At 56.8% G+C, this 26772-nt stretch overlaps 7 protein-coding genes across 7 annotated transcripts; all 7 read left to right on the forward strand.

The window, feature by feature from the left end:
* Nucleotides 1–456: 456 nt before the first annotated feature.
* Nucleotides 457–5355, forward strand: JKF63_02474 (uncharacterized protein; the record flags this gene model as incomplete). The annotated part of the gene is made up of 1 exon (XM_067898499.1): nucleotides 457–5355. One exon carries the CDS (start codon nucleotides 457–459, stop codon nucleotides 5353–5355), a length of 4899 nt encoding a protein of 1632 aa, XP_067754656.1.
* Nucleotides 5356–6934: 1579 nt separating this feature from the next.
* On the forward strand, nucleotides 6935–8947 carry JKF63_02475 (uncharacterized protein; the record flags this gene model as incomplete). The annotated part of the gene is made up of 1 exon (XM_067898500.1): nucleotides 6935–8947. One exon carries the CDS (start codon nucleotides 6935–6937, stop codon nucleotides 8945–8947), a length of 2013 nt encoding a protein of 670 aa, XP_067754657.1.
* Nucleotides 8948–10878: 1931 nt separating this feature from the next.
* Nucleotides 10879–11793, forward strand: JKF63_02476 (uncharacterized protein; the record flags this gene model as incomplete). Its single annotated transcript, XM_067898501.1, has 1 exon — nucleotides 10879–11793. One exon carries the CDS (start codon nucleotides 10879–10881, stop codon nucleotides 11791–11793), a length of 915 nt encoding a protein of 304 aa, XP_067754658.1.
* A 4337-nt stretch (nucleotides 11794–16130) lies between these two features.
* On the forward strand, nucleotides 16131–17069 carry JKF63_02477 (uncharacterized protein; the record flags this gene model as incomplete). The annotated part of the gene is made up of 1 exon (XM_067898502.1): nucleotides 16131–17069. The coding sequence occupies one exon, from the start codon at nucleotides 16131–16133 to the stop codon at nucleotides 17067–17069; it is 939 nt and encodes a 312-aa protein (XP_067754659.1).
* A 3012-nt stretch (nucleotides 17070–20081) lies between these two features.
* JKF63_02478 (uncharacterized protein) lies at nucleotides 20082–21179 on the forward strand (the record flags this gene model as incomplete). Its single annotated transcript, XM_067898503.1, has 1 exon — nucleotides 20082–21179. The coding sequence occupies one exon, from the start codon at nucleotides 20082–20084 to the stop codon at nucleotides 21177–21179; it is 1098 nt and encodes a 365-aa protein (XP_067754660.1).
* Nucleotides 21180–21921: 742 nt separating this feature from the next.
* On the forward strand, nucleotides 21922–24000 carry JKF63_02479 (uncharacterized protein; the record flags this gene model as incomplete). Its single annotated transcript, XM_067898504.1, has 1 exon — nucleotides 21922–24000. The coding sequence occupies one exon, from the start codon at nucleotides 21922–21924 to the stop codon at nucleotides 23998–24000; it is 2079 nt and encodes a 692-aa protein (XP_067754661.1).
* A 904-nt stretch (nucleotides 24001–24904) lies between these two features.
* Nucleotides 24905–26635, forward strand: JKF63_02480 (uncharacterized protein; the record flags this gene model as incomplete). Its single annotated transcript, XM_067898505.1, has 1 exon — nucleotides 24905–26635. The coding sequence occupies one exon, from the start codon at nucleotides 24905–24907 to the stop codon at nucleotides 26633–26635; it is 1731 nt and encodes a 576-aa protein (XP_067754662.1).
* Between the last annotated feature and the right edge of the window lie 137 nt (nucleotides 26636–26772).

Below are 26772 nucleotides of genomic sequence, written 5' to 3' on the forward strand. Positions count from 1 at the left end.
TTCGGTTTACCCTAACACCAACTCCCCCATCCGTGATCTTCCGCTTTTCATTGTTTTATTGGCTTACTCAGGATTTGCCAAACACCACATCAGGGGAGGAGAGGGAGGGAAGGCTTGATAAGGGCGAGAAGAACGCAGTGGTGTGTCTTGGGCAGTGGGAAGACTCGCAAGAAAGTGAAGAAGCCACGATACGCCCTCCCGCCCCACACGCGCGCGCGCCCGCTGTGCCACTCTTTCTTCTTGGTATTCTTTACTCCTCACGATTGAGGGGTAAATTCGTGCTCCTTCCCAAGAGGGGGCTCGCCGCGCTTGACATTAGTGAAGGGATAGACGGAGGTTCGCGCGAGAGCGTTTAGAGTTGGCTGTCACCCTCACGTCCCCTTCCCCAACAACCAAAAAAAAAACAAGGTGAGGACATTACGGAACCAACACTGCGGTGGTAAAAGCGAAAGAACAATGTCGGAGGAAAAAAGGCCACGCTTCCTCCAGCAGACGAGGTCGCAGCTGCTGCACCAGCAGGAGGCCCTGCGCAAACGACGGGAGATGCTCGAACGCGAGAGCACGAAGCCCCCGGCTATGCGCTTTGGGACCAGCACGCCACCACGTAGCCTAGGACGGCGTGTGCGGTCGCCTGTACCGCTGTCGTCAGCAAGCGACCGTCACGCCCCCTGTCCAGCGGTGGGACCTGGCTCTAGCGTACACCGCGAGCTGAAGTGGAGCCGCTGTGAGGAGGAAAAGACGGCGGAACGCGCCCCAATGCGGTTTTCCATGGCGTTTCGTCCGTCACCGACACCAGCTGTGCTTGCGAGCACGCGTTCAGCCATTGTTTTGCACGCGAGCTCCCCACCCAGTCCACGCGAGGTGAACACTTCACATCACCTTGATTCGATCATGGTCAAGCTCCAAAGGGAGACCTCAACACCACGCACAGTCTCGTCGCAATCACCAGTGTCTCAGCGGAGCCGCGTAGAGCGTGACCGTACTCCGAACAATCACAACACGCGTGGTGCGCCTGGTACACCGCACGTACTCACACCGAACCCCTGGAGTCTCGCGCAGCTCACTGCCAACGAGGTGGGTGAAGTGGAGCCTTCTGTGGCGTCGACAGGTAGTCCAACACCGGCACGTGCAGCCGTCGTGCTGCGCCCCACTCCTCCGAAATGTGAATCCCGGGAGGCTGTCATGGAAGAGCAGGCCCCTACAGTGAGCGGTAATGCGGGGCGCTCGAATACGTTCGCGGTTCCCCGCTTCACTCCCATTTCACCTGTGGTACCTTCGGCTATGAAGCGGCCGCACCAGCCGAGTGAGGAGAAGCAGGGCACACCGGAACATCGCAGCGCCGGCGAGTTCCGCACGCCGCTCCCGTTGGCACGCATCTCTTCCGCCGTTACACCATCGATCCACTGTTCTGCCTCTCCGCAAGGAGAAAGCGCCCACCGGCATGGTCGCTCCGTTATGGCGACGGAAGGGGGGGAGACAGGCTCTAGGGCGTCCCCAACCCCAACGGTTGTGCCGCTGGGGCCTCTCCTCACAAGCATCGCCGATGACTTGCAAGGCTGCCCCCACTACAGTGGTTCTCCTGCCGACGAAGAGCAGTCGGCTATTGTGCACGACACCGTCTCAACAAAAGCAAGGGCCTCACAGGCTACTGTCGAGAAGGCAGCCTCGCTACAGAACCCCTCCTTCACCACCACCACCGGCAGCGCATCGCCGCGTCCAGGGACCCCGCCACTGACGCCGCGCCACAATGCAAGCCCTGTTCCCACAACGCATGACCTTATTCACAGCGTGCAGGTATCGGCGGAAAAGCGGCCGTGTGGCGGCGAGCGGAGTACACTCTCTTCAAAAAACTCGGTCCGGCGCGGCACTACCGCCACGCCGTCTCGCACGGGGTCGCCGCCACCGACACCTGTGCCACCGTCGGATATACCCATGACAGATTTTGGCGCGCTCACGCATAAGTGTTGCGATCGCCCGACTCCCGTGTCCATTTCCTCACTACCTGCTGGCGGGGAGGTGCGCGGCACCACCCCTGGAACCCCATCCGCTTCTCCGTGGCCCACAACGGAGAACATTATCAGTAGCATTATCGCAGGCGCTAAGGAAGAGCAGCGCCGTGGCAGAGGGGACTTTGCCACAGGCACCACGGGTGAGGACGAACGGGAGACCTTGGAGCGGTTCTCAAACGAGGAAGTCAATGTGTCACACACAAACTCGCCTAATGTCAGCGCCCTAGAGACGCTCGCCATGAAGAACGATAACGAGGAAGGGGACCAGGCGGGGTCTGTTAGCGGCGAGCCATTCCATGCCAAATGGAACGACCATGTTGCGGCTCACACGCCGTCGCCGGTCCCATCACACCGGCAATACGGTCAAAGCTTTCTGGCCTCCACTGAAAAGCGGCGTTGTGGACGACCGACCCCGTCGGTGCGCCATGTCTCTCTCGCCGCAGATGAGGAGCACAGCGGAGGTGCAGCTCAGCCCATAAGTGTCTCTCCACAACCGTCTCCTCGTCATCTTTTTCACAGCCTGGACGTGTCAATTGAGAGCGGCGCTCAGCAAAGGAAGCCAACAGAAGGAGCGATGGAGGCGGAAAAGAGTGGCACTGGCGGTGAAACGACTGGAGAGATCGCGACGCACCAAGCAGCGCTGCGCACCCCTTCCCCAACACCTACCCCGGAGAACGTCATATCGAGTCTTCAGGCCTCGGCCGAAAAACGGAGGCGCTCTGGCGCTGTCGATGCCAACAGTGGCTCCAAGGGCCTCTCCGCCGCGGCGGCGACGAGGTCTAGCGGTAGCTCCCACCAGTCGCCAACGCTCACGCCGCAGAATGTGAAGGAAAGCGTGCAGCACCTGATAAGGGACCGCCAGCAGGGATTCCGTTCTGACGCCCCGGCTCCTATTCGCCCGTGGACCGAGCCAACTCGGGTGACTGTGGAGTCTCCTACCTACGGAACAACGTGGAACTCCCCGACTTCACCTGCGGTCACAGCCGAGGATGTGGACAAAACTCTGGAGACTCTCGAGCGCGATGAGCGATGTCAGTCTCGATCCTCGCACGCACCACGCGTGTCGGACGTCTCGCCAGAGCAACCGAACGTCACTGTGCCACGCGACAGCGGCGAGTCCTTCGTGAATGTAGAGGAAAGGGCTACCGTGGGAGACATTAGCGCGGTTCCCGCGTCCTCTTTCGAACTCAATGGCCTACCCTCCGTGGTGTCCCCAGCACTCTCTGACCTTGCCGCTGCATCGGCGATGTTTTTTGATTGCGCGAGCGCGCCCCCAACTCCTGCACTCCAGAAAATAGAGACGGCAACAAAGACTCTGGATAGCTCTGTATGTGTCCTCGAAGGGCGCGATTGCGGGCATATACCACCCCAGTTCTTCGACTTACAGCGTGAAATTGTCGCCATCTCAGAGGGACGCGGCCGGAGTCGTACCCCGCCGCCGCTGTTTCTTCGAGGGAATGAGCCCCAGTCCCCACTGTCGTCGGTAGTAGGGATGCTGTTGGCTGAGGAGGACACTCCCCGTGCGGAGGCTTCGATGGAGAAGGCTGACCCCACTGAGAGCATACCACCCCGCGGGCTGCACACCGTAATGAGTACTTGCGGCAGCGCGGCAGAAAACAACGAGGATGCGCAGGTGGGGGCGCGTCGCAGCAGTCTCATCCTAGTGCATCCGACAACCGCCTCCCGTGCACTCCTCCAGCATCCGCACGAGGCACCGCCCGATCCTCCGGTTCCCAGCATGAGCGAGGTGCAAGTGCCGCGCACGCCCACCCCCCCTCCCCAATACGCAGTAGAGCAGGCGTTTGTTGCGTCCAGCGAAGGACATCCAGTCGGCCGCACCCGCAGCGCACATCTTGAGTCGCCGCTGCCCCGCCCCGTCTCGTTGCGCTCGCAGGTGTCGTTGGGAAAGCCATTGCAAGTTTCTCGCAGTCACCCATCTTCAGGTAGCCCTGCACCGGCCTGGCGCACTCAGGCGTCTTTAACTCTCAAACGCGGCGGTATATCGACACCGTCACCTCGGACAGGTTTGCCGCCACCAGAACGCACCACGGCATCGGTTCAGCATGACGAAGAGAGGAATCAACAAGCGGACGTGTTCGGTCCCCAGAACGACTGGATGGACCTTGTGGAGTCGCTGCGACCGCAAACGATCACGGTTTCCCCGCAAGCTGGCACCGTGATGTACACGGCGCACCACTCGACCGATCGGTTCAGGGATCCGGAGAACTTGGCGGACTGTGCGTCTCCATCGCTCTGCCGCAAACGTAGCCGCAGCGGACAAACGCCAACCGCTCCAAGCCGGCAAATGGCAGCGGCGACGCCCGCCAGCATTGCGCTCACGATGGATGAGGGAGGCTCTTCTGACAACCAGTCGGTGCGTGGCGCAGCAACACCCAACTCTCACGTATCCCAGACCCCTCGCAGCTCCACCCGCGGGCGTAAGAGTCAAGCGGAGGAGTTGCTGGATATGTTACCTGCCGAAGTGGTCGCCGAGGTGGCCCGTATGCAAGAGGCAGACGAGTTGGCGGGGGCGCCTACGGCACCGTCCGCCTTATCAGCGGAGATGAATGACGCCCGACCCTCTAGTGGATCACTGGACGGCCGATTCAGTGGAGTGTCTGAAGGTGACTCGATTGTAGGTCAGCTGTCAACTATTTCTCAGCGGGTTTCGCAACGTCCTCGACGTGTGTATCACAACTACGACTACTACATTCAGTACCTCGAGGGCATTGCCACCTCAAGTGCCAAGAAGGCACGCAAAGCTGCCGCTCGCCGCGTCCACCGCACTGTTACGGTGGACGTCGCCAAGGGAAAGACGAAGCCCGCTAAGCAGCACTCTAGCGGCCACGAGTCTCCCCTTTTGGCGAACGGAACTCCCGCAGAATCGCCGGCCGTGTGCGGCAGCCGCAGCCAGTCCACGTCCTCTAGTCGCGAGGGAGGGACGGCTTCGCGTGTGAGGGCATCGGCGATGGATCTCTCGGAGGACGTCGTGTCACCCCCGACGCCGTCGCCCATGCGTGGCGGCGAGGGCCGTGAGTTGAAGGTCTCCACACGCCTTTCTGCTGAGCTGGAGAAGGCACTGTTTGAGCAGCCGTCTCATGCCAAGCGGGAGCGGCAGGGTGACTCTCAAAAATCACCTCCGGGCGCACCTGCCAAGTTCACCAAAGCTGCGAAGAAGTCGCCGACGCCCTCCCTGAAAAGTGGAGGGTCAGCAACACCTGCAAGGAAACCGAAGACTCCCAGGGCATCTTTGTCATCCACGTGTGCCAAGAAAACTGTAAAAAAATTTTTGACTGCCAAGTCAATGCGGGTGCAGCGGCGTAGCGCAAAACACAGAAAGGCGTAGCGAATGGCGAGTATGCGTCATACCCCACAGACACATAAAAAGAGGCATCTCCTAGGCGTCTGGCATCGATACTCGGTCGTGAAAAGGGAGTATATATATGTGTGTTGTCATGACTAGAGTGAAATGTGCTGCGAGGGGAGGGGAGGGGGCTGCATCCTCTCCCTCCTTCGTCGTGTTCGGTTCACATGTTTGCCTCCTTGTAGTGCAGGCGGGGGGTTGAAGGTTATCCGTAAGGCACGAGGTAGTGCTCTCTTTGACCTTTTCATTTATTTAAAGGGGCCTCGCTGCTGTTTGTAGGCAACATAGATGCTCGTTTTTCTTTTTTTTTTTTAGACTTCCTCCCCGCCCGAGCTGCGCAGCGGAATGGCTTTGGTTGTGCCTTTTCCATTCCGCGGTTAGAGGTGTGTGTGTGTGTGTGTGTGTCGTGTGTCTTTTCGAGGTTTCCTCCTTGTTAGATCTCTCTATTATTATTATTCCCTGACTTTGCCTTAACGCTAAGATGAACTTGCATTCCCGTTAAAATGGGGGAGGGGAGGCAAAGGTGAGAAGGGGGGAGGGGGGTGCACGGAATCGCTTCCATGGAGGCACAACTATTCGTTGGCTCCAAAAAAAAAGATTCTGGATCCCTCCCCATACTGTTGTTCACTTGATTTGAGCAACACTACACGTTTCACCACGCTGCAGAGCGACAACACGCACCGGACTGCTCGGGATACCTCCCTACAGGAAAGGATAAACATCAATGCGGGAGACCTGCCCGTCCCATGACCAGTAAAAGGCTCTTCACGTCCCCTTCCCAAGGTCACGATATGCTAACCCGCGTGTCTGTCGTCTTTACATCGGAACCCGTGTAGGCATACTCACCTCCAAAACGTGCCAGTTTGTGCACACTGCTCCACCTCCACACGTCATGCTTTGTTGACTTCGGTCTTCACTCCCCCACCCCCCCCCGTAGACAGAGCTCGCAGACGTGCGTGTGGGTGGTGCAGTCTTCGTATTTCCTGAGATGATCGTCGGCTGTCTGCAAGTATGTCCCGGTCCTGGGCAGAAATACCCCCTTTCCCCCCCACCCCTCCCCAACTCCCCGATGTGATGTGTATATATACACATACATCCTGGGTGGTGGGCACTTGTCTTCATGAATCTCCCTGCCGCCCTTTCCCTCTCGATTATGGGCCCCTCCAGAGCAGTCCTCACCCCTCCCTTTTTTTTTTTCGTTTGCTGCTTGCCCACCACCATCGGCAGTGGATTGTCAGAGCACGCCAGTGTTTTTGCGTGCCGTGGACCTGAAACCCTCATCTTCGCCATATTTCTCACCTGAACGACTCTCCTTACTTTTGGCACTCACAGGGGCACCGCAAATATGTCTCTGCGGAAGTCTTTTCACAGGTGTCTACAAGGCCTCCACCTGGGGTCCTCCACCTGCGCTCACATGAGTCGGAGGCATGGTAGCCTTTCACAGTCACCTGCACATCCGCACCCGCACCCGACCCACCCGCAATCACCGCCGATTACCAACAGCGGAACAGGTGCACGCCATATGCCCGCGTCTCTTGACCTCGGCTTAAATTTTTCCACGATGGACTTCGACGAGGTGGCGAGGGCGACACGCGCCGCGATCGCCCGCGAGCGCGGAGGCGGTGGGCAGTCGTCTTCCAAACGAGAGCAGGATTTGGGAGTCATCCTAGAGAAACACAGCGGAGCGAGCGGGGCATCCCATAAGTCGATCCCAGCGTCAACACGGAGACCTGCGTCCTCAGCAGTCGAGGGCTATGACGAGGTCGCCCAGGAAAGTTTCTCTGCTACGTCACAACAGCAACAGCAAGCGCGGCTGAATGCACCACTGCACTCTTTCGGCCGGAAGGGATCCCACGGCCGTTATTCCTTGCAGGACATGCTGAAAGACTGCCTCACTGATGGACAGTGGGCGCGAGCGTTTCAGTTTTTTACCACCGCTGTGGAGCAGGCATGTCGACAGGTGCTCGTTTCCGGAGGCACCACGAAAGGGGTGGCCGCCGACGGCGGAGTTGGCGCCCTCGCTACATCATCAGACTCCTCTGGGGTACCAGTGAGCAGTAGGGAATCGGAATGCTTCTCAACGTTGCGCAAAATGCTGGCGGCTCTTCCCCCCACACGAGCAGGGGAACGCACGATGCATGTGAAGAACATTCACGGTATTATGCGGTGGACCGGGTGGCACTACTACCTGCTGTGGAAGTGCCTCCTAGAGGCTGGGCGCGTGGAGGAGGTGCAGCGGGTTTGGTCTGTGATGCAGCAAACTGGGTTTGTGGAGTACCAGCTAGAGGAGCGCACGGTTAACTCGATGATGGCACTGCTCCGCCGCACCTCCAGTTCCACAGAAGTCATGGTGGCTGCGATTGTGCCCCCCGGGGACTCTGTAGGGGAAAGTAGGACACATCTCAAAGGTATTCGACGCGAGCTCGTGAAGGGGCTCGAGCAGGCCGCCGCAGCGCGCGGGTTCAAGCTGGATGGAGCGAACCGTCGAACCGCCGAGGGCATTCGAATCGTCGAGGCTCTAGAGCGCACCGAAGAGGGCAGGGAGAGCCAAAAGGCGTTAGCAAACGGAGACGGCGTACATGGCGACAGCGCCAACTTGGTGTTCTCTGCTCGCACAGACGAAGTTGCTGTCGCAGTCGGTGACTTCAATGGACTGCTCCGCCGTGCACGGTCTGTGGAGGCGACAGATCGTGTCCTCCGCATGATGACGAAGCTGAACATCGAAAAAAAACCCGACACATATGCGAGCCTCATCGCCGCACTCCACAATCCGCAGTATGTGCTTTTAGGACACACAGCAGAGGAGTTAGCCACCCACCAAGCTGGCGGGAGCGCCTCCGGGAAACCCCCTGAGGGCGAGGTGGGCAGGGGCCCCACCAAAGTGGGGCCGGCGTTTGGCGACGGAAGCACCTTGGAAGACCATTCGCTCGCCAAAAAATCCTACGAAGCGTACAAACAGAAGCGCATTGAGGCTGGCCTGGCATGGTTTGCCGCGTGTCCATCGACGCACCGGACGGCCGACGTCTTCAATGAGCTGCTGTACCTCCTCCGTGCCAAGGCGCACTGGTCGCAATTCGACAGATTGCTTGTCCAGTTTCGCGGCAACGCCGTGGTTACGCAGACAACGTGGCCCGAGGCACTTACCGACGCCGAATCACCTGTGTCCAATGCCGGGGCTGCGGCTAGCGAGAGCTCCTCTGTTCCAGGGCCAATTCTCCCTCCCAACTGGTCTGCGTGGCCGAATGGGAAGACATACGAGCTACTCATTCACCGAGCTCGCTACGTACACCAATGGGAGGTGATGTGGGCACTGTACAAGGAAATGATCGCCACTGGGGTTAATGGCACACCCCGCCTCTACGAAGTGCTTCTGTTAGAGGCTCGCAGTCACCCACCGAAGTGGGTGCTCGCTACACGGGACTCTGGCAACTTGGATGCCTCGTCTAGCTTTCTGTTCCGCCTTTACGAGGAACTGCGTAGCAACGGTGGCGATGTGCACTCCTTGAAGGGTACTCTCAGTGTCGTGAACGCATGGACAAGATCTCGGGCCAGGTTGAATCGGTGGGACTCCTGATAAGTTATCGGATGCGAGACGACCTTGGGTACCCTGATTACTAAGGGAGACCTCAGCGGTCGGGGGAAGGGGGAGGGGGGTACCAAAGGGCTCAGCGGCTTCGCTGTGGGTAACCCCACTACCACCACCACCGCCGCCGCCGCCGCTCGCTCCCCTCCCCAGTCATTCCCTTGGCAGTATCAAACTACATCCAGTGGTGACAGGACCGTGCCCTGACAACGCGGCGGAGTCGGTGCCACAAATATTCACGCACATCGGCGGCCAGGCCCTGGACGGCGCTGTGTCGACGCCACCCCACGCCACAGTGAGCACGCCTGTGCCGTTGCACTAGATGCACACAGTGGCAGTGTGACTTTGAGGAGTACGTCACCCTGTTCTCGGCGGCCCACAGCGGAGGGACCCCCCTGAGCCACAGCGAGGGAGACACTGCTTGGCAACCCGACGCCGCGGAAGCACCTGCGCGACGGAGGTGTGTGTGTGTGTGTGGGTGGGTGCAAAGATTGAGGCACAGCCCGTGTGCACATGTCTCGGGCGGCACCTCTGCGAGGCGCATGTCCGGCTCTATTGGACCACCGCTATAGGCCTACGGACAGGCCCGGACAGGGAGTAGAGAGGGGGTTGCAGTGTGCAAGGGTGCACTCCCCGCGAAAAACGGTGAAGCAAATACCTTGGCAAAACCAGCTCTTGTGACGAAGGGGGTTTAACCGCACTGCCTGAGCTTGTGAAGGGTCGCGGAAACGAGCAGAGTAGGGGTGGAGGAGGGGAGGTGTTTGTTGCTGCGCCCTCCGTGCATGTGTTGATGAACACTGGTAAGTTGTGTACTTCTGCTTTTAGAAGGGATGGACGACACGGCGCAAGGCGTCATCAGCGGTTATGGTAGCGACGACGGAGCGGCACGCCCACAAAGATGCAATAATCTCTGTGTTGACGTGAAAAAAAAATCCCGCAAAACGTTTTTGTTATGGACTCTGTTCGGATGATTCCCCCCCCCCCGCACCTTGTAACTTATTTCCCCTTTCATCTCCCCCTCTCTCGACAGCATTTTTTTTTCTCCTCCCACTGTTTTTTTTTTTGTATTCGTCACACTGGGTGTTTATCGACGTCTGTGGAGCTGTTGTTTCCCATCTTTCTGCGGCCTTACCCACCCCTAATCGCATATCTGCGCCACTTCAAAATTGTTTTGTGTGTGTGCATAATACGCTCTTTAGCAGGAGCAGTCACCAACTTCACAACTATACACATTTATATATGCATGAATGCATATATGTGTTTTATCTCAGTCGCGACCATCCTCGTTGATCCACAAGCGGTTAGAATGCGGTGATGAACGACAACCCTTGTCGCACTGAACGTTTGGCGCGTATCGCTTTTTTTGTGTGTGTTCTCTGCCTGCTCCTCCGCTGCCCGGCATCCCCTCGATGTGAAGCCCTCGCAGCCATCACTCTCTAGGCCCCTCAGGTCTATTTTGTCTGTCGTCCTGTCTCAAAGCTTCTGTATTCCCCACTTTCCCATTATGGTTTTGACTGACGCACTCCTCTTTTCTCCTGATCGATCTTGGGCATTTCTAGTATTGGTTTCTCCGTGAGGTTACGGCTGCCGCTGCACCCTATGCCCCCCCTTCTTCTGTAACTGCACCAGATCCCTCTTGCTGTATTCTGGTCGACGGTGGAGCTCACCTGTTTTTTTTCTTTCTTTCGTACTCTGGCATCACAGCTGCCGTCAACCCCCACCCCCTACTTTCGCCTCAAGGGGCCGTTGATTCTGCCATCTTCCTGCATCCTTTTTTTTTCATCTCTCCATTCACGTCTGGGTTGTGCCGTTTCTCCGCTTCTCGGTGTTGTCTTTTGAGCAACTCGTGCAAAGAAGCCCCCCCCCCTCCCCACACGTTGTGACTGCTCAGCTACACCCTCGCATACGTCTAGTTAGCGCTGATGGCGACCTTGGCGCCACATCACTCTTTGGCACTGGACCAGTCCATTTGTCATCACTACTATCACTGTGTGCTTTACGATGTTCCGTTTGACCTCCCTGTCAGCGAGATCGCTGCTTACGTGGTACCCAAGAAGGACTCAGATGTGGTCCAGGGGCTCTCAAGCGCTGGTTGCCGCGTTGTTCCGCACCAGCTACACGTGTATAAGGAGCCCCTGGACAGGAAGTTTGGCTATGTTTCTTTTTTCATTCACCAAGCACCGCACTCCGCAACGGACGCGGATGACGCCCATCGCCTCGTGTGCCAGTGGATCGACATCGACCTTGCCTCCCAGTTGGCCATGGTGCAATGCAAGGTGCGGCTAGCTCAGCCGCCAGAGTGCCATTCATCAGAGCCGTTCCTGGACGCCCTTCGCCTAAAGTGCCCCTTGCTGGACCCCACTCTGGTGGCGGATACAAAGAAACTGGAAACGTTTGTGCTGACCCGCGTGAGCTTTGACCAGCACCGTGAAAATGTGCAGCTTAATGAGCTAGACGCAACGCACAGGAAGTCCATCAAAGACGCCGCCGAGGCGGCCAGCTGTGGTGCAGAGAAAATAATCGACCCAGGTGACGACTTGGCTGCTCGGAAGGCTGAAGTGGATCGTGATGCGCACAGCGCTTCTCGAGTGTGGCGCAGGCATGAGTGGAGCCGTGTCGGCACGTTTTCAGTCACTTCCTTGTCCCCAAAGGAGCTCGTATGGTTGAAAAAGCAGCTTCCCGGTTTTCCACAACTCCTCATCACGAATGACGACATGGAAACGACGCACTGTGATACGGCTATGCTGGTACGTTTTTTTAGCTCCTCCCTCGCTCCTCTCTTCACCGTGGAGGAAGAGCTGAACACAGCGGCCACTACCGCGACCTCGGAGGCATGATTGACAATAATGCGCCCTACAATGCGGTGGCTGCACAGCCCCCCCCCCCCCTCTGCGCAAACGAGAGTGAGTCGTCTTGCCGATTTGGGTTTGCCGTGGTGTTTTGCGTGGCTCTTAGTGGGGATTGCTTTTGTTGATGTGTGTCGGGTTTCTGGGCAGGTGTGGGTGCGTAGGAAGGGAACTGCAAAGAATGGCTGGTGTTTTGCCTCTGTGTGTGTTTGGGCTCTAAACACGGCAGGTTCATCTAGATCCACGTTACCCCCCCCCCCTTCCCCCCACCCTCACACACACACACAGGTGTATTCTGTCGAAACGAGGGATCTTCTGATCCAACAAAACGTGCCAGTGCATTGTGTGTACGCGCGTTGCAGACAGTGGCTGGCAGGGCGTCTCACGGCGAGAGAAAACATCGAAGAGGTTAGAAGGTAAACAGCGAGTGGTGAGAAGGGACACCAGAGGATACACGCTAATAAGAGCCCTGCAAGGGGGGGGGGGGGGGGAGGGGAGGGGAGGGGAGGAGCACGTGTGCCCAGTGCAAAGGATCCGCTGCTGACGAGCGGCTGGGCTGATGAGGCAGAGATCCCGGAAGCGTGGCGACTATGCAGCCCAACTGTCGCCATTCAGTCCTCCAGATTCCCGTCAGGAGTGTGCGCACACCATCATAGGGAATGCAACGGGTGAAGGCGTCTGAGGGAAAAGAAGCACACATCATCATCAGGAGGGCATGATATCTGAGGACCCTGGACAGCTTCATTTCTGCGCTCAAGCGGCGTGTACCTAGACGACTGTCGAGGCTCTGTCCCCCTTTTAAACGGCACGACTGATGCCACTGGTTTCGCTATGGGTCAGCGGACTCTCTGTGTGCTGCCGACTTGGACGATGAAGTGCACTGCAGCGAGCTCCGTCTGGCGCCAAGCGTGCAGCGTAGACTGGGGGGGGGAAAGACAGGACGTGTTTTCTGAAGAGTCGACCAACTAGATTGTTTTTTTGTTTTCCACCAGCTAGCTCTCTCTCTCTGTCCTATCGATGCCTGGGGTACAGGCGTGCGGGGCAGGCAGTCTGTATTACTGGGGAGTTGTTTCAGTCTCTGCTCGCTGACCTTCTAGTAGTGAGAATGTCCGGAAGGAAAGAGAGCAACATCAAACCTTTTCTGTGAAGATGTAACAAGTAATTAGCTGTTCTTGCTGCGTTTTGATCTCGGAGGTAGGCGACACGGGGTAAGGTGACGGTAACGGGGGGACCCCCCCCCCCCCCACCATTGCACCCAATCCACCTGCTCGTTGCAGCACCGAGGCCCGAAAGAGGTGCTTCTGAACTGCGGTTCTATTTTACGAGGTGGATGCACCCTTGCACACTGCAACCCCCTCTCTACTCCCTGTCCGGGCCTGTCATTAGGCCTATAGCGGTGGTCCAATAGAGCCGGACATGCGCCTCGCAGAGGTGCCGCCCGAGACATGTGCACACGGGCTGTGCCTCAATCTTTGCACCCACCCACACACACACACACACCTCCGTCGCGCAGGTGCTTCCGCGGCGTCGGGTTGCCAAGCAGTGTCTCCCTCGCTGTGGCTCAGGGGGGTCCCTCCGCTGTGGGCCGCCGAGAACAGGGTGACGTACTCCTCAAAGTCACACTGCCACTGTGTGCATCTAGTGCAACGGCACAGGCGTGCTCACAGTGGCGTGGCCTGGCGTCGACACAGCGCCGTCCAGGGCCTGGCCGCCGATGTGCGTGAATATTTGTGGCACCGACTCCGCCGCGTTGTCAGGGCACGGTCCTGTCACCACTGGATGTAGTTTGGTACTGCCAAGGGAATGACTGGAGAGTGAGAGCGAGCGGCGGCGGCGGCGGTGGTGGTGGGGGGGTTACCCACAGCGAAGCCGCTGAGCCCCTTGGTACCCCTCCCCTCCTCCGCGTAGACACACAGCGCATTTCCGAGGAGAGAGGGGGACCGTGGAGGACGGAGTTGTCCTTCTTTTTCATGAGAATGGGATGTCCACACCCGTTTGTTCATGAGGTTCGCGCTTGGTTAGCTTTGTCGCCTGCAAGGGAGACAAGTGCGGTTGGTTTTCGTGAAGCCTTTTTTTTTGGAATGAACGTGTGTTTAGCTCGGTGAGCTTCCTTTTTGCGATTTTGCAGCCGAAGGGGGGTGTTGAATGCAACAACAAAAGAACGTTTAAAAATAGCAAGTGCCGACATGGAGTAGGGGCATCTGGGTAAGCGACAGTTGTTGTTGGATCTCTGTCTTCTGCATTGGTGGATGTTCGGGTGGACGCCTGGGGCGTTCTTCGGTCCCAACCTGGCACTACGATTTGTGTATTGCCGAGATGCAACCGCGCAGGGGTGTTTGAGAGCCCCCCCTCCCTCCCTCCTCCCCAAGCCGCGCCATGGCTGGGGCTGTGACCGATTGACTCCTTTCCTCTTGCCTGTCGCGCTGTTCCTACCACGGCACTGTGAAAGGGTTTCTCTGTTGGGGGGGGGGGGGGGAAGCTCCCGTATGCTGGCCTCCAGGCGTGAGGAGGGGCGGGGGAGCTGTGGGACGAGTTCGCCGTGCTCTCCATTTTCCCTGAAACCGACCAGTGAAAGAAAAAAAGTATGTCCCGCACCCAAGGTAACATGTGAGGGTGTTTGTTGTGGACGTTCTTGTACCACACAGGGCCCTTACTTTTGTGTACACGGGCCTTTGGGTGTGTCCCTTTGGTGCGCGTTAAGACTCGAGAGGTGTTTGTGGCTGCTAAAACTAACAGCGACTCTAGAAGCAACGTGCACATCCTTAGTCTGTCGCGCTCCCTACCCACGACCCGACATACGGAGAGCTCTCCCCTCAACATCAATACGGTGCACACACACTTTTCACACTCCACGCCTGTTCTCACCTCTTGTTTTTTTGTTTTTTTCGGAATGCTTTATTTTGCCAAAGAAAAATCTGCACGGCATCTGGTCTACGTTTTTCTTCATTTGCCTCGTACAACTCCTTCTCGACGAACATACACAAACATTTGCCATAGGCCCCCCCCCCACTTTTCACCCATCGGTGTGGCGATACCGTGTTGATTTCGGATTTTCAGGCACACACCACTCTCCTTTTGCTTTGCCTTCACCCGCGACCCCCTACTCTACTCCGACCTCTTTCAACAACTCCGAGGAGGGGCCCTCCCTCTCCCGTACTGTTTCCTCCTAGCGATTTACGCTTGTTGGCGCGTCTGCGTCTTGACACTTCTTCTTGCTCGAACAACCGCATTCTCCTTTCGGCCTGTCTCGTAGATTCGTTGGATATTTTGTTTTTAGACTCGCTCTTTTCCAGATCTATCCTTTGCGGCGCTACATGTCTCCTCACCTTCCTGCCGAGACTCTCTGTGAACTTTTCTTCGCCACCGCCTCCTGACCTCGAACAGGGTCTTGCATCCTCAGACGGCTATCGTCTGTGTGCAATTGAGTTCTTTGTTTTTTTATGGACCATGCCTGTTTGGCAAATTTTTTTGCATCTATCTGTAGTAAATATATGTTTCGATTGGAATCGGGTCTTCAATTGACCACCCTTGTTGAGTACCTTAGAGCTCCCTCCTTCCCGGTGATCAATACGTACTCACACACACGAGCACGAGAAAGCAACTGAGTCTTTGCACTACTACTATTGTTTTTTCGTAAGTGTGAGCCGCGAGAGAAGCGCCCGCACACGGTTGTGGACGGCGAGCCCAAAGCGGAAGACGACCAACAGTGCCCACAAGAAAGAGGACAGGGGTGACCCGTGTTTACGTGTGTGCTTCCTTGATCTGTAATCATCATTTTCAGTTTGCTCGAGTATCATCACGGTCCTAACTAATCTAAAGCATACCACTCCTGTGAAAAGGGCTCGCCCAAAAGGAGCGAGTGTGTCTTCACTTTCCTCCCTCCCCCCGTTGAGTTTCATCTGACCATAACGCGGCGCCCGTCTTATTTAGATCGACCTGAAGTAATAGTATCGTTATTTCTGTTTATATTATATACCTTGTGCAGTGCTGCCTCGAACCCCTTTTCCTCTCGCCCCCTTTACTTTTCTCTTTCCTGTGCCTAGAGGATTATACACGCAATTCTTTTTTCCCTGTGTGTCTGCGCGTGTTTGGTGTGTGTGTGTGGGAGGACGAGTGATCTTCGTGCATCTGCGCGCAGTCATCACAGTTCTACCAGCATTTGTTTTTGTCGAATCGTTTGCGCTACCTTGTAGTGGTTCTCCCTTGTTCTCTGTGTCTCCTTCTCTTTACCTCGTCCCACCCGCCAAGACACCCGCACCTCTCCTGCGTTCGACGTTTTCACTTTCCCCCTTGTTTTGTTGTTTCCCTCGACGCCTCCGTGTAGAAAGATGATCTCTTTGGAGCAGGCAGAACGGATTGCAGCGGCGATGGAGCTGCCGGACTGGGTACTGACGAAGTCCGCCTCACTCATGTTCAGCTGCTTCGGCCCCGCCGCCACTGCTTTCGAGAACAATGTCAGGGCATATTTCCCGGTGCAGTATGCCTTTGTGGAGAAGTGGAAGCAGGCGCATGCCCACCCTTTTTCGGAGCGCCTGCCGTACCTGAATCCGTGGCAGGCCCTCGCGTCGCTTCTAGCCTACCTGTGCTTGATTGTGACCCTGCGCGTGCTGTCTGGGATCCTCGGCAAGTTTTCATGCCGCAGTCTTGGGTTGTTGCACAACCTCGGTCTGCATCTGCTCTCGCTATACATGAGCATTGGTCTCATGATCAGTGCGCGCGCTGCAGGATACTCGCTTTGGAATAACGCCGCTGGTTCCTCCCCGGCTGAGTGGCGTATTGCAAAGCTCATCTGGCTCTTTTACGTCTCGAAGGTAATCGAGTGGTTGGACACAGTCATCATGCTCTTGAAGCAGAATTATCATCAAGTTTCCTCCTTGCACGTTTACCACCATACATCCATTTTTGCGCTGTGGTGGTTGGCGTCACTGGTGGCACCTGGCGGTGAGTCGTACTACAGCGCCATGGTGAACTCTGGTATCCATGTCGTCATGTATGGCTACTACTTTCTAACACTGCTGTTTCCATCGGGCAGTGTGCGCAACGTCTTGAACCGGTTCAAGTTTGTCATCACAAAGGCGCAGATGCTGCAGTTCTCTTTGAATTGCCTACAGTCGGCGTACGACCTCCTGTGGATTCCGCGAGCGGAGCTCAAGTACAACGCGGACCTGATGCGGGTTCTCTTCTGGTACATGCTCTCTCTCCTGGCGTTGTTTGGTAATTTCTTGGCCAAAAACAACAAAGGCCACAGGCCTCCGCCACGTTCGTGATTCTGGCGTACAGTAGGATCCGGCAGCACTGTCGAGTAGCGGCGATTCGCACCGAGCCGGTTTTGAAGGCCAGGGGGGAACGACAGCGCGATCGGAGCAGCAAGCGGCGGTCGGGAGGCGGAAGAGGCGCCAGAGCGCGGACGGCGACAGAATAAAGAGTACCCAAGGTGCTCAGTTGGTGATAGTCGATCCCATACTTCAAAAAGCGCAATTTAAGCCGTGATGGCTGTATAAAAAAGCGACACAGCCCATCCTGATCTGCGCTTGTGCACCCAGCACGGGAAACACAGACCTCTTGCCACTCCCCCCTTCCTCTTTTTTTTTGTCCAAGTGGGTGGTACGATTCTCCAAAGTCTACATCTGTGAAAAGGGGTTTTTATGATCACCTTGCACTGTACGAGCACGGAACGAGGGTGCGTGTCTATGTGCGGCGGTTTTTTTCTCGTGCCCAGCCCGTCCCTCTCTCCGCCCCTCTCCCTCTCCGCACTCTCCAGCACACGCGTGCTTATACACACAAGGATGGTTGACACGCATGCATGCCTATCCAGTGAAATCAGCTACGTAACCGTGTTCAATGTACACGACGTGAGATAGGATTCACAGTGTGTCTTTCCCCACCCCACCTCTACCGGAGACTCCCTCTGTAATGATTTGTACAGAAAAGTGGCTGCTCTCGCACTTTTTTTTTCCTTACTTCGTTTTAAATATATAGATATATATTTTTTCTGGGGCACAAAGGTCGTCGTCGTGTGGGGGTGGGTGTGCTGCAATATATACGTATATATATGTATACATATATATACACACATTTGTATATTCTTTGCTGTTTCGATTGTGGGGATCTTGTATTTGTTTTCCGTGGCTGAGAAGCCTATGGCGGGGTGCAAGTGGGGGGGGGGGAGGCGGGAGACGTAATGGTCGGTGTGTCCCTTCTCTCGTAGCTTTGGAGTACATACATATGCATGTATATATTCCTCCTTCCCAACGCGTGTAGCTGGCCCAAAAGCACCTGCGGGTGTTCACCGTGGTCTGCACGAGTCCTCTCTCCCCTTCTCGCTTCCTAGACAGAGTGCTTGCAATGCCTGAATTTTGACTAGCGTTGACGATTTTCAGCCCCGTGTTTGTCGTATTTGTTTGTGTGCCCTTTTTTTTTTCCGCCGTGTGCGGGTAGTGCGAAGTGGACCCCATCCCCCTCCTGTGGCTTCTGAGTAACTTGGGTGGTGATGCTCTTTTTGTTCTTGTCGTAACTTCTAAATGAGTGGGAGTCGGTGTCTGTGTGTGTGTTGCATCTCTCCCTGCAATACCACAGAAAAGAGATGTACTGAACCGCGCTCGCACGCGGGCTTTGCTCCTCCTTTCTTTTTTTTTTCCGCATGCGCTCAATCCGCACTTGCCCTTCTCTCTACAAAATAATAATACAGCATTCGCTTTTTTCTGTCTAGCTTCTTGGGGAAACACGGGCACGGAAAGTCGCGCACAGTACCGGGCCTCTTTCTCCCAGACCGCTGTGAAAGTTAGAGCTGGGCTAGCCGTAGATCCGTAAGGGCGTTGGGGCCACTTGGAAGCCCCCCCCCCTCCCCTTGCGGTGTTCCTGCCAAGGAACCTTTGGTCGTGAGGGGTGGATCGCTAAGCGTTCAGGTTAGGGGCGTTGTTGATGTCGGGATTGTGCCCTTCTTCGACGCTCAGCGAGGCGCCTTGATGCGGGGGTACGCCAGACCAGAATTGGCCACTGCGTATTATCGCCTCTCGCATCGGGTGCACTGGAAGGGGACTTCTCATTTCGTCTCATTCCTCGGGAGTTTTTCCTTTGTGAGCGGACGGGTTACATTCTTTTGGTGCCACAGGGCTGCTTTTGATTTACCTTGTCGCACTATGGGCATGGGACCCCTTGTGGTATTTGTCGTCTTGGACTCTCTGTCTGGGGCAGCGGGATGTGGTTCAGGGTCTTGTTCTTCCCTATGCGGCACCGGTCATGTGGGGATATGATCTCTCTCGGTGGGCTCACATGTTCACACAATGGGCACAGAAGTGAGTCCGTTTGTGCGTGTGGGGGGTTGGACTGGCTGACGTTGATTGGCATCTGTGGCCTCTAAGCCATGCCTCGTTATCCCCGAATGGGTATTTCAAAAACGGTCCCGGGCTCTGTTCGACCTCCTCGCTAATAGGGAGGAGGAGCCTGCAAATACAGGGTTTGGCACGTCTGCGCGTGCAAGGGGCGGGGGAGGGGGGAGTAGTCTAAGGCATTCTGTCGCCCCAGATTGCTGGTGATGCTGCGAACTCCCAATCTGGTTGCCGAAAGCTGGATGACCGCCTCCCAGGGCTCGCGGGCCGGGCGTACCGCGGGCGCTCAGCACCCCCTCCCTCCCCCCCTTCCCCCATGACGGGGTACAGAACCCTGACACCATGGCGAGGTGATCGGCATCACCAGTGAAGCTTATTCTACTATCCAGAAAATTACTCCATTCGAACCGCCCGCTGTTCAGACCTGTCTGCGCTTTCTCTTCCCGAGTGCTAATGCCTGTGATGGAACAAAGCGAGCAAGCCTGCTAGTAAATGGCGCTACACCGTTCACGATATCCCCCGCACACTTATGCAAAGGTGAAGCCACCGAAAAAGGCTCCCCGCAGCTGGACAGCTCCACCCCGCCCCGAGCGCAAGTCTCACATAGACACCAACTGGAGAGAGGTGCAAGCATCTTCTCGTGTTACTGTTCACACGGCACGCATTTTTGCTCCGGTGTGGCACTAGACTACTTCAGTGCCACCACACAACAGTGGGCTTTTCCCCCGCAGAGTCGCAGCTCATAGGGCGCCCCCCGTGTGCAGTTTCAGGAGCATCAAACGGTTACATGGCAACCAACTTTCCCTGCCATCCCATCATTCGTTGGTGCTGCGGCTCTCCTTCCCCATCTCCTCTTACCCCCCTCTCTCTCCCCCCACCCCCTCCCTCCCCCCGCGTCACACCACTCTTGTACAGCGGCACACCGTAAAGCGCGTACGACCAAACCGCGCCATGAGCTTATCAGTGGTATCTGCAGAGAATCACGCCAATGAGAGCTGGGGCTTTTATATTCATGATGCTGTCACACCCCCGACGCTCACAGCGACCACAATATGGCTTTTCCTGTCCTCTACTGTTGCCATTCTTTTCCTAGAGGTGCGTCCTGCAGCAATACGCCGCGTGCGAGGATGGTCTGTGCACGGTGAGCGCGCGAACGGGTATAATGTTGGGCGTTACGCCGATGGAAATGGTGTATGGCGCCTTATTGCGGCCGTGTGGACATGTGCACTTTACGACGCTGTGCACCGAACCTGCTGCTACGGTGTGCTATCGGTTCACATGCTTGCTCGCCGTCAACTGCTACCGCTAGGAAACCAATTTGTGTGGGATGGATTGTGGACGGAGTGGGTGAACTGGGTGCGCCTTCACGTTTTCTGTTGGTTCTCCGTGACCTCATCGACGGCGGCTCCACCGAACTCCTGTGAGGGCTGGCAACTCCCTCTTGCCGGCATTCTGGCCTACGACCAGTACCCGGAGTACGCGACGTTGAATGTGAGTAGTCCCGCCACACCACGCGAGGTGGGCCTGTACCGTGCAGTGTGCGTCGCTTCGCTGGCTATAACTTGTGCGGCAGTGGTGGCGATACATCAGCAGTACACACTGGTGTCCCGCATCTTCTGCCGCATGTTTCCATCCCGTTGGCCGAGGCACCCCGACGTTGCAATTGAGAAACCAACGGGCAGTGAAGAGAGAGACAAAAGGCGCCCAATCGATATCACCACGGCACTTGCCACCGCGGAGGCACCAGGCGATGATTCGTGGGTGAACAGCCCCGAGGCGATGGAGGAGGAGGAACGGTGGCGGCAAGAAAAAGAGCAAACACGCCACAAGCGAGGGGTTTCCCCTGACGTTGGTGTCGCTGCGGGTGTTGCGTCCCTCTCCCTCTCTCTTTCTCTGTCTCATGCTTTGCGGCAGACGTGGCCATCTCTCGCAACCGCCGTTTACGTGACACTCTACGCCCTCGTTGGCGGACTCCCGGTTTTTATGCACCTACTGTTTCCTGCAGCGAGTGTAGTCGTGTCTGTCATGGCAATGGTTGCCACAGTGTGACAACGACAACGTGGAAAATTGGTTTCTGGATTAGGCTCTCTTCCTGACGCACTTTGGCGTCATAGTCACCCGAGGAGTGGAAGTAACTTCCCCTTGTCATGGGTCCCTCTGGGGGTGGCTCTGGCGATTATGATCGACTCTACCCGTCTCGGAGAGCCCCCCCCTTCCCTCTCCTCCTTTGTCTTACCTCCTGCAGGTGCGCGTGCTGCACTCCGCACCAGCAGACAACTGCCACTACAACCAAAACAAGAAGCAAAACAGAGTGAAAGCTAGAAGCAAGTGACATCTCAGACGGGGGATCGCTGTTATTCCACACAAGCTAAGGGAAAGAGAAGGGGGGAGGGAGAGAAGCCTGACTCTGTACCGCCTGTGCAGGTGAGCGGTGAACTTGAATCCACCGCTTACCGTGATTGGGATATCTTGGTGGTGTCTCGCTGCAGCATAATCACTTTGGTGACGACGTTAGAATCCGAGCGACTTCTCTGAGGAGGGAGGGAGGAAGGGGGGGGGTGGTTACCTGGTTATCGCTCTCTGTTTTGTTTTCCCCTCCATATCTTGCGCTGCCTCTCTCTCTCTCGGCCATGGGCCCATCTTTATTTTCCGCCAGAACGCTTCTCTCCTCGTCAGATCCCGATATCCGAGTTGTGTGGGGACGGATTTGTTTTATACACAACTGCGGGGAACTACACACTGTGTGCGCTCGCTGTCTAGTTTCTGTGAAGCTTTTTTTTTCCCCTGCGCCATGGCCGCGAAGGGAGCGCAGGCGCTCAGCTCTGCAGTTCAATTACTGCTCTCACCGCTGGAGGACCCTTTCCGCCGTTACTTGGATGTATGCGATGACGTGCACTTGGTGGATGCAAAGGGCAACACGTTGCTGCACTGGGCTGCAGCTGTCGGCAACGCCTCCGCTGCGTATGCTCTTCTCCAATGCGGTGTTCAGGTGGATGCCCGGAACGTCTACGGGGCAACACCGCTGCATCTAGCGGCCGCCTTCGCACCAAATGTGGGTGTGATAGGCCCCCTACTGATGCGGTATGGTGCCTCATTGAACGCCATACTCTCCCCCCAAAATCCGGCAGGGGTGGAGTCCCTCCTGGCGTCGCGTGGCTTGTCAAAATTGTGGTCCTGGATGGTCGAGCTCGACGGCTTGCTTCACGAAGATGACGGCAGAAGCACTTCATTGTTTCGGTGTGGTGGTTCATCAAGCCTCCCCTCGGTTACCTCTATCAAAACGAGGGCGCCGCTCCTCTGTGCTCCGGAGGACTTACATCTGCTCATGAAGACGCCAAGTGGTGGAGCTCCGTGCACACGTGCCGAAGCAAACGCAAAAGCCGTGAGAATCCCTCGCGCCCCAGCTCGAGACCTTTCATCGCAGGGCGGCCTCACCCACTTAGTCGTCCAGCGGCAGCCGGCGGTACTCTCTTTGTCATCTGCCGAGGCCGTGGAGGCTGTGCCGTCCTCCATCGCCACCTCTAGGGCACCCCCAGAGAGCACAGGCAGGGAATGGGAAGCTACACTAGCGGTGTTGGTCTCTCGTGAGGAGGCGGAGCGCACGCAACTCGAAAAAACACGCGCTGAGGCACTGCTAGAGATGCGCATCTCACTATGTCCCTTTCCATGGTTTCCGTGCCTCAACAACAAAGGGGGCGATACGGAGGTGGACTCGGAGACCCCTCACTGGTCTTTGTCCCGGTCTAATAACGACGTCCAGGGAACCATCGTGGACCATTGCGCTTCTGCTGGACTGACTGGCCCCATCGTTGCAGTGTTTGGGGAAAAGTACGACAGCAAAGGCGGTCGCTGGCTATTTGTGCAGTACAGGGAAGGCTTCCACGGCGCTGAATCTGGCGAAGCTCACCTGGCCGAAGCTTGGTGCCCCTTAGCCTCCATCGCCCATGACCCCGTGGTGCTCGCCTACCTCGACTGCTATAGCCGGACCTGCGAAGTGTCCAACCCTGTGGGCGTGGAAATCGGTTCGGGGGCGTCGATGTTGAACACTGACGGTAACGCGGGCTGCCCACTGGACAGCATGGAGCGGAAGCAGCTCGAGGAGCAGCTGCGAATGCTTCCCCGCAGGAGCTTGTCAAGTCGAGGGAGCTGCTCTTCCTTGAATACTCTCCCGAGACCGCCGAGTTGCAGTGCGTGGAGCGCAGAGGAATCCCCGAACGACTGTGACCAGCGGCAGGACGATTGCACAGCATCTCCAACGAACAATGTGGATCTCGCCTCGACGACAAGCTCTCTCAACTGCCATGCGCCAACTGTTGAGAAGCCGCCCTCGGAGAATTTTCAGTCGCGACAGGGAGGTGCGTGGGTAGAAAAGAAAACCGACCGACGACCCTCCTGGGGCTTCGCGAAGAGGGATCAGCATTCGAGTAGCTCCCTGCAGGAAATGTGGTCAGGCGTGACGTCATCAGTGGTGTCGCAGCCCACCCTCAGTGTCAGCCGCGCGAGAGGCGTGCACGACGGGGCTACTAGCACAGCAGACAGCAACACTTCAGAAAGCGGGGCTGTGCAGCTCAATCACATGGACGGTTTCGCTCTTGTGCACCGCGACTCCTTGCTAGCCGCGAAGGAGGACATATCAACCTCAACCTCAGGCGTGGATACAGAGCCTCTGGGTAACCCTGACCGCGAAGACGCTCACAGTTTTCCTGTGAACGATGGGCGCTATTATTTATCTTCGACGCAAAGGGAAAAGTACAACATGTTTTTGCGCTCTTCGGCCTTGCAGAGGCTACAGAAGCTCCAGAAACGGCTCTCCTCACGGGCAGCCGGTGGTGCGTCCGCAGCTCAATGGAAGGCTACCACACGTATTTGACAATTCTTTCTCCATCCTCCCTCCCATCGTTTCCACCGGTGTTGAATTTGATGTACAGATCACACCGCCCATCTCGGTAATCTGCTTGCTTGCTCCCCCTCCCCCCCCTCTCTTTCTCTTTTCGGGGAGGGGGGGGAAGGGGGGACTCTCTCGTTTTGGTGGTGAGACTTTTCACGTAACAAGACGCACCCGTTAATTGACCCTATTTTTCTTTTTGGACGCCTTACGCTTGTCGGTTTCATGTCTTTACGCTCCTTCACCACCCCTTCACTCTCCCTCTCTGTGTTTCCCTGTGTGGGGAGAATAAGGAGGAGGAGGGGGGGGGGATAGATTGGGGTGAGTGGGGAGGACGAAAGAGTCGGGATGTAGTATATCTGGATCTCTTTTGGATAAACAACAGCAAAGAGTTTTTATCGAGGGACCCAACTGGGCATCGAGAGAAGCAGGTGAGGGATATCAGCACTTGCCTCAATTTTCGAGGCCTGACAACGGGTGTAGGCGAGATTGTCACGGTCCTCTCACGGATGCGCGCCGCTTGTTCGCATGGCCCCCTTTGTTGGAGCTCATTTTTTTTCCACGTTTGTGGTTGTTCTTCATGGAAGAGGGATACCCACCTGTGAGAGAGAAACTCCCTACGCCCGCCGCGTCTTTTCCTGAACACACCCCAAGGTTCTCTCTCTCCTAATTCCCCGTCTTCGACTTCATTGACTCTCCCAGACGACGAGACCACTACGAAAGCAGCGACCAAGCGCATCCCGTGTTTGTGGAACCTCTCAACTCTTCTCGCTTCGCTGCCCTCGCCCGCAAGCTACAAAAAAAAGTCTGCGCGTAAAAAAAAAACGATGAAGCGCAGCGCAGAACACGAGTCGTCATTTTTGTTGCTAGGGTGCGGGAAGGTGATGCAATGCACAGCACCACGCCCCTTGCTGGTTGCCTGATAGTTGAACATCGCCAGAATGACTTGCAGCGGGAAATCGAGGCGAGAGAGTTCGAACTGGACCAACTTTACAAACGCCGGCGCCATCTCACCACCTCGATGTGCCACGGACCCGCTCCCCATCGCCTACTAGTGAGTACGGATCCCGTACCCCACCTGCGAATTCGAGGGTCACCTGCTCAGCTACAGCACCCGCATCCTGTAGTCCCGCCTACCCCGCCGCTGGGGGACATTGGTCCGGTAGATAGCATCACATTTGCCATAACATCTGAACGGCGCCGTCTTTGTTCTCGATTATCACCACAGATCTCTGGCAGCCACACTGTGGTTCTGGTGACACATTCGAAAGCCCTGCAGAAACGACCGCCCCCCTCGGAGGAGTTCACCACTCGCTTGGCTCGTCTAAACAAAGCCTGTGCATTGAACGCACCATCTCCGCTGTCGGTAGAAGCAGCCGCACACCATCAACATGAATCCAACACTACCCTGCTGGTTTCACCGATAGTTGCAGGGTGGGCCGACGGTCAGTCTGATGAGTCGGTGGCGTCCAACCTCAGCAGCATTTCTGCTATTTTGGGTTGTTGCGGAGAGGTTAGGTCCCTCAGCTATGATGAAATGGAAGGTGCTCGCCATGTGCGCTTCTCCAGTCGAAGTCCACAGGTTACGACGTTTTCAGTGGAGAGGTCTGGCGCGCCACTCCAGGAACTCTTCTCGGAGGAGGCCGCTGTGTCGACGGAGTTGACAGAGAAGCCGTCAATCGATATCGAGAAGCGGTTTCCTTCTACGGAGCTGATGTTGGTTCAGCAAGAGCCTTCTGGGCACTGCGATTCCACTGCACCAACGGGGTCTACCCCCGCGATGAGTCCACGGGCCACCGCAGGAGATTTCACAGCTTCATCACCTCAAGCTGGCGCAAGAAAGGGGTGGAAGTTGTTTAAGGAGCACCGCAGTTCTTTGCGAGAGAGGCCGCCGGACGCACGCCGCAGTGCACACCACTTCAACAGTGACGCTCATAATGTCGCAGTGGAGGTTCGGTGCATGAATTCAGCCCAAGAAAAGCCGCAGATGACGTCAGAGCAGGTGAGGGATGAACTAGACGATAGGGCAGGTCCCATGACGCCCCTGAAGCAGTGCTCGGAAGAAGGAGCACGTGAACTGGGCGAGTTGCTCGGTGCGACCAGCGTCAGCGGCGACTCCATCAGCAAGTCTGGTGCACCCCATTCGGTTCTTCGCTTTGTTCAGCCGGTGACCGACACTGCGTCTTTGCCGCAGGTATTCGAGGGCTTCGCAGACAACTCGCCGATCTTTCTGCGGCGTCCCGAGCGTAAACCGGAGCTGCCGACCCAGGACTCCGGGATGCCGCCGGTGTTGTCGCAAGTAACCAGCCAGCCTCCAAAAGCGGTTGCACCCTTGCCACGAAGATCGCGGGCGTCCGGTAAGGAGGAGGCCTCGGCCGGTAACGCCGCGAAGAAAAAGAAGCGCGTGCGCTTTCGTGAATCTGTGGAGCACGCTGACAAGAGAGCCGCGAAGGAAGGCTGCAGGCGTAGGCGGCCAGAACGGCGGTCCGCGCACTGTCGTGCTTCGGCGTCTGCTGTTTCTGGTGTCCCAAGGATGATGCCTGCGGAGTTGTGTTTCGAGCAAGAGGGCTTCTGCGCGGGCATCCTGCTTGCATGCGGGCCGACGCTTTTCTTTGACTAATGCGTGTGTGTGTGTGTGGGAGGAGGTGGAATTCTGCTACGATGCGTACTACTCGCCTTTGGCTGCTATACAACTATCAGAAACGGAGATCGGGGGGCGGGGGCCATCTCGATCTTTGGGAATGGAGCAAAAAGCAA

Source organism: Porcisia hertigi, chromosome 32 (genome assembly GCF_017918235.1).
Source record: "Porcisia hertigi strain C119 chromosome 32, whole genome shotgun sequence".
NCBI lineage: Eukaryota > Euglenozoa > Kinetoplastea > Trypanosomatida > Trypanosomatidae > Porcisia > Porcisia hertigi.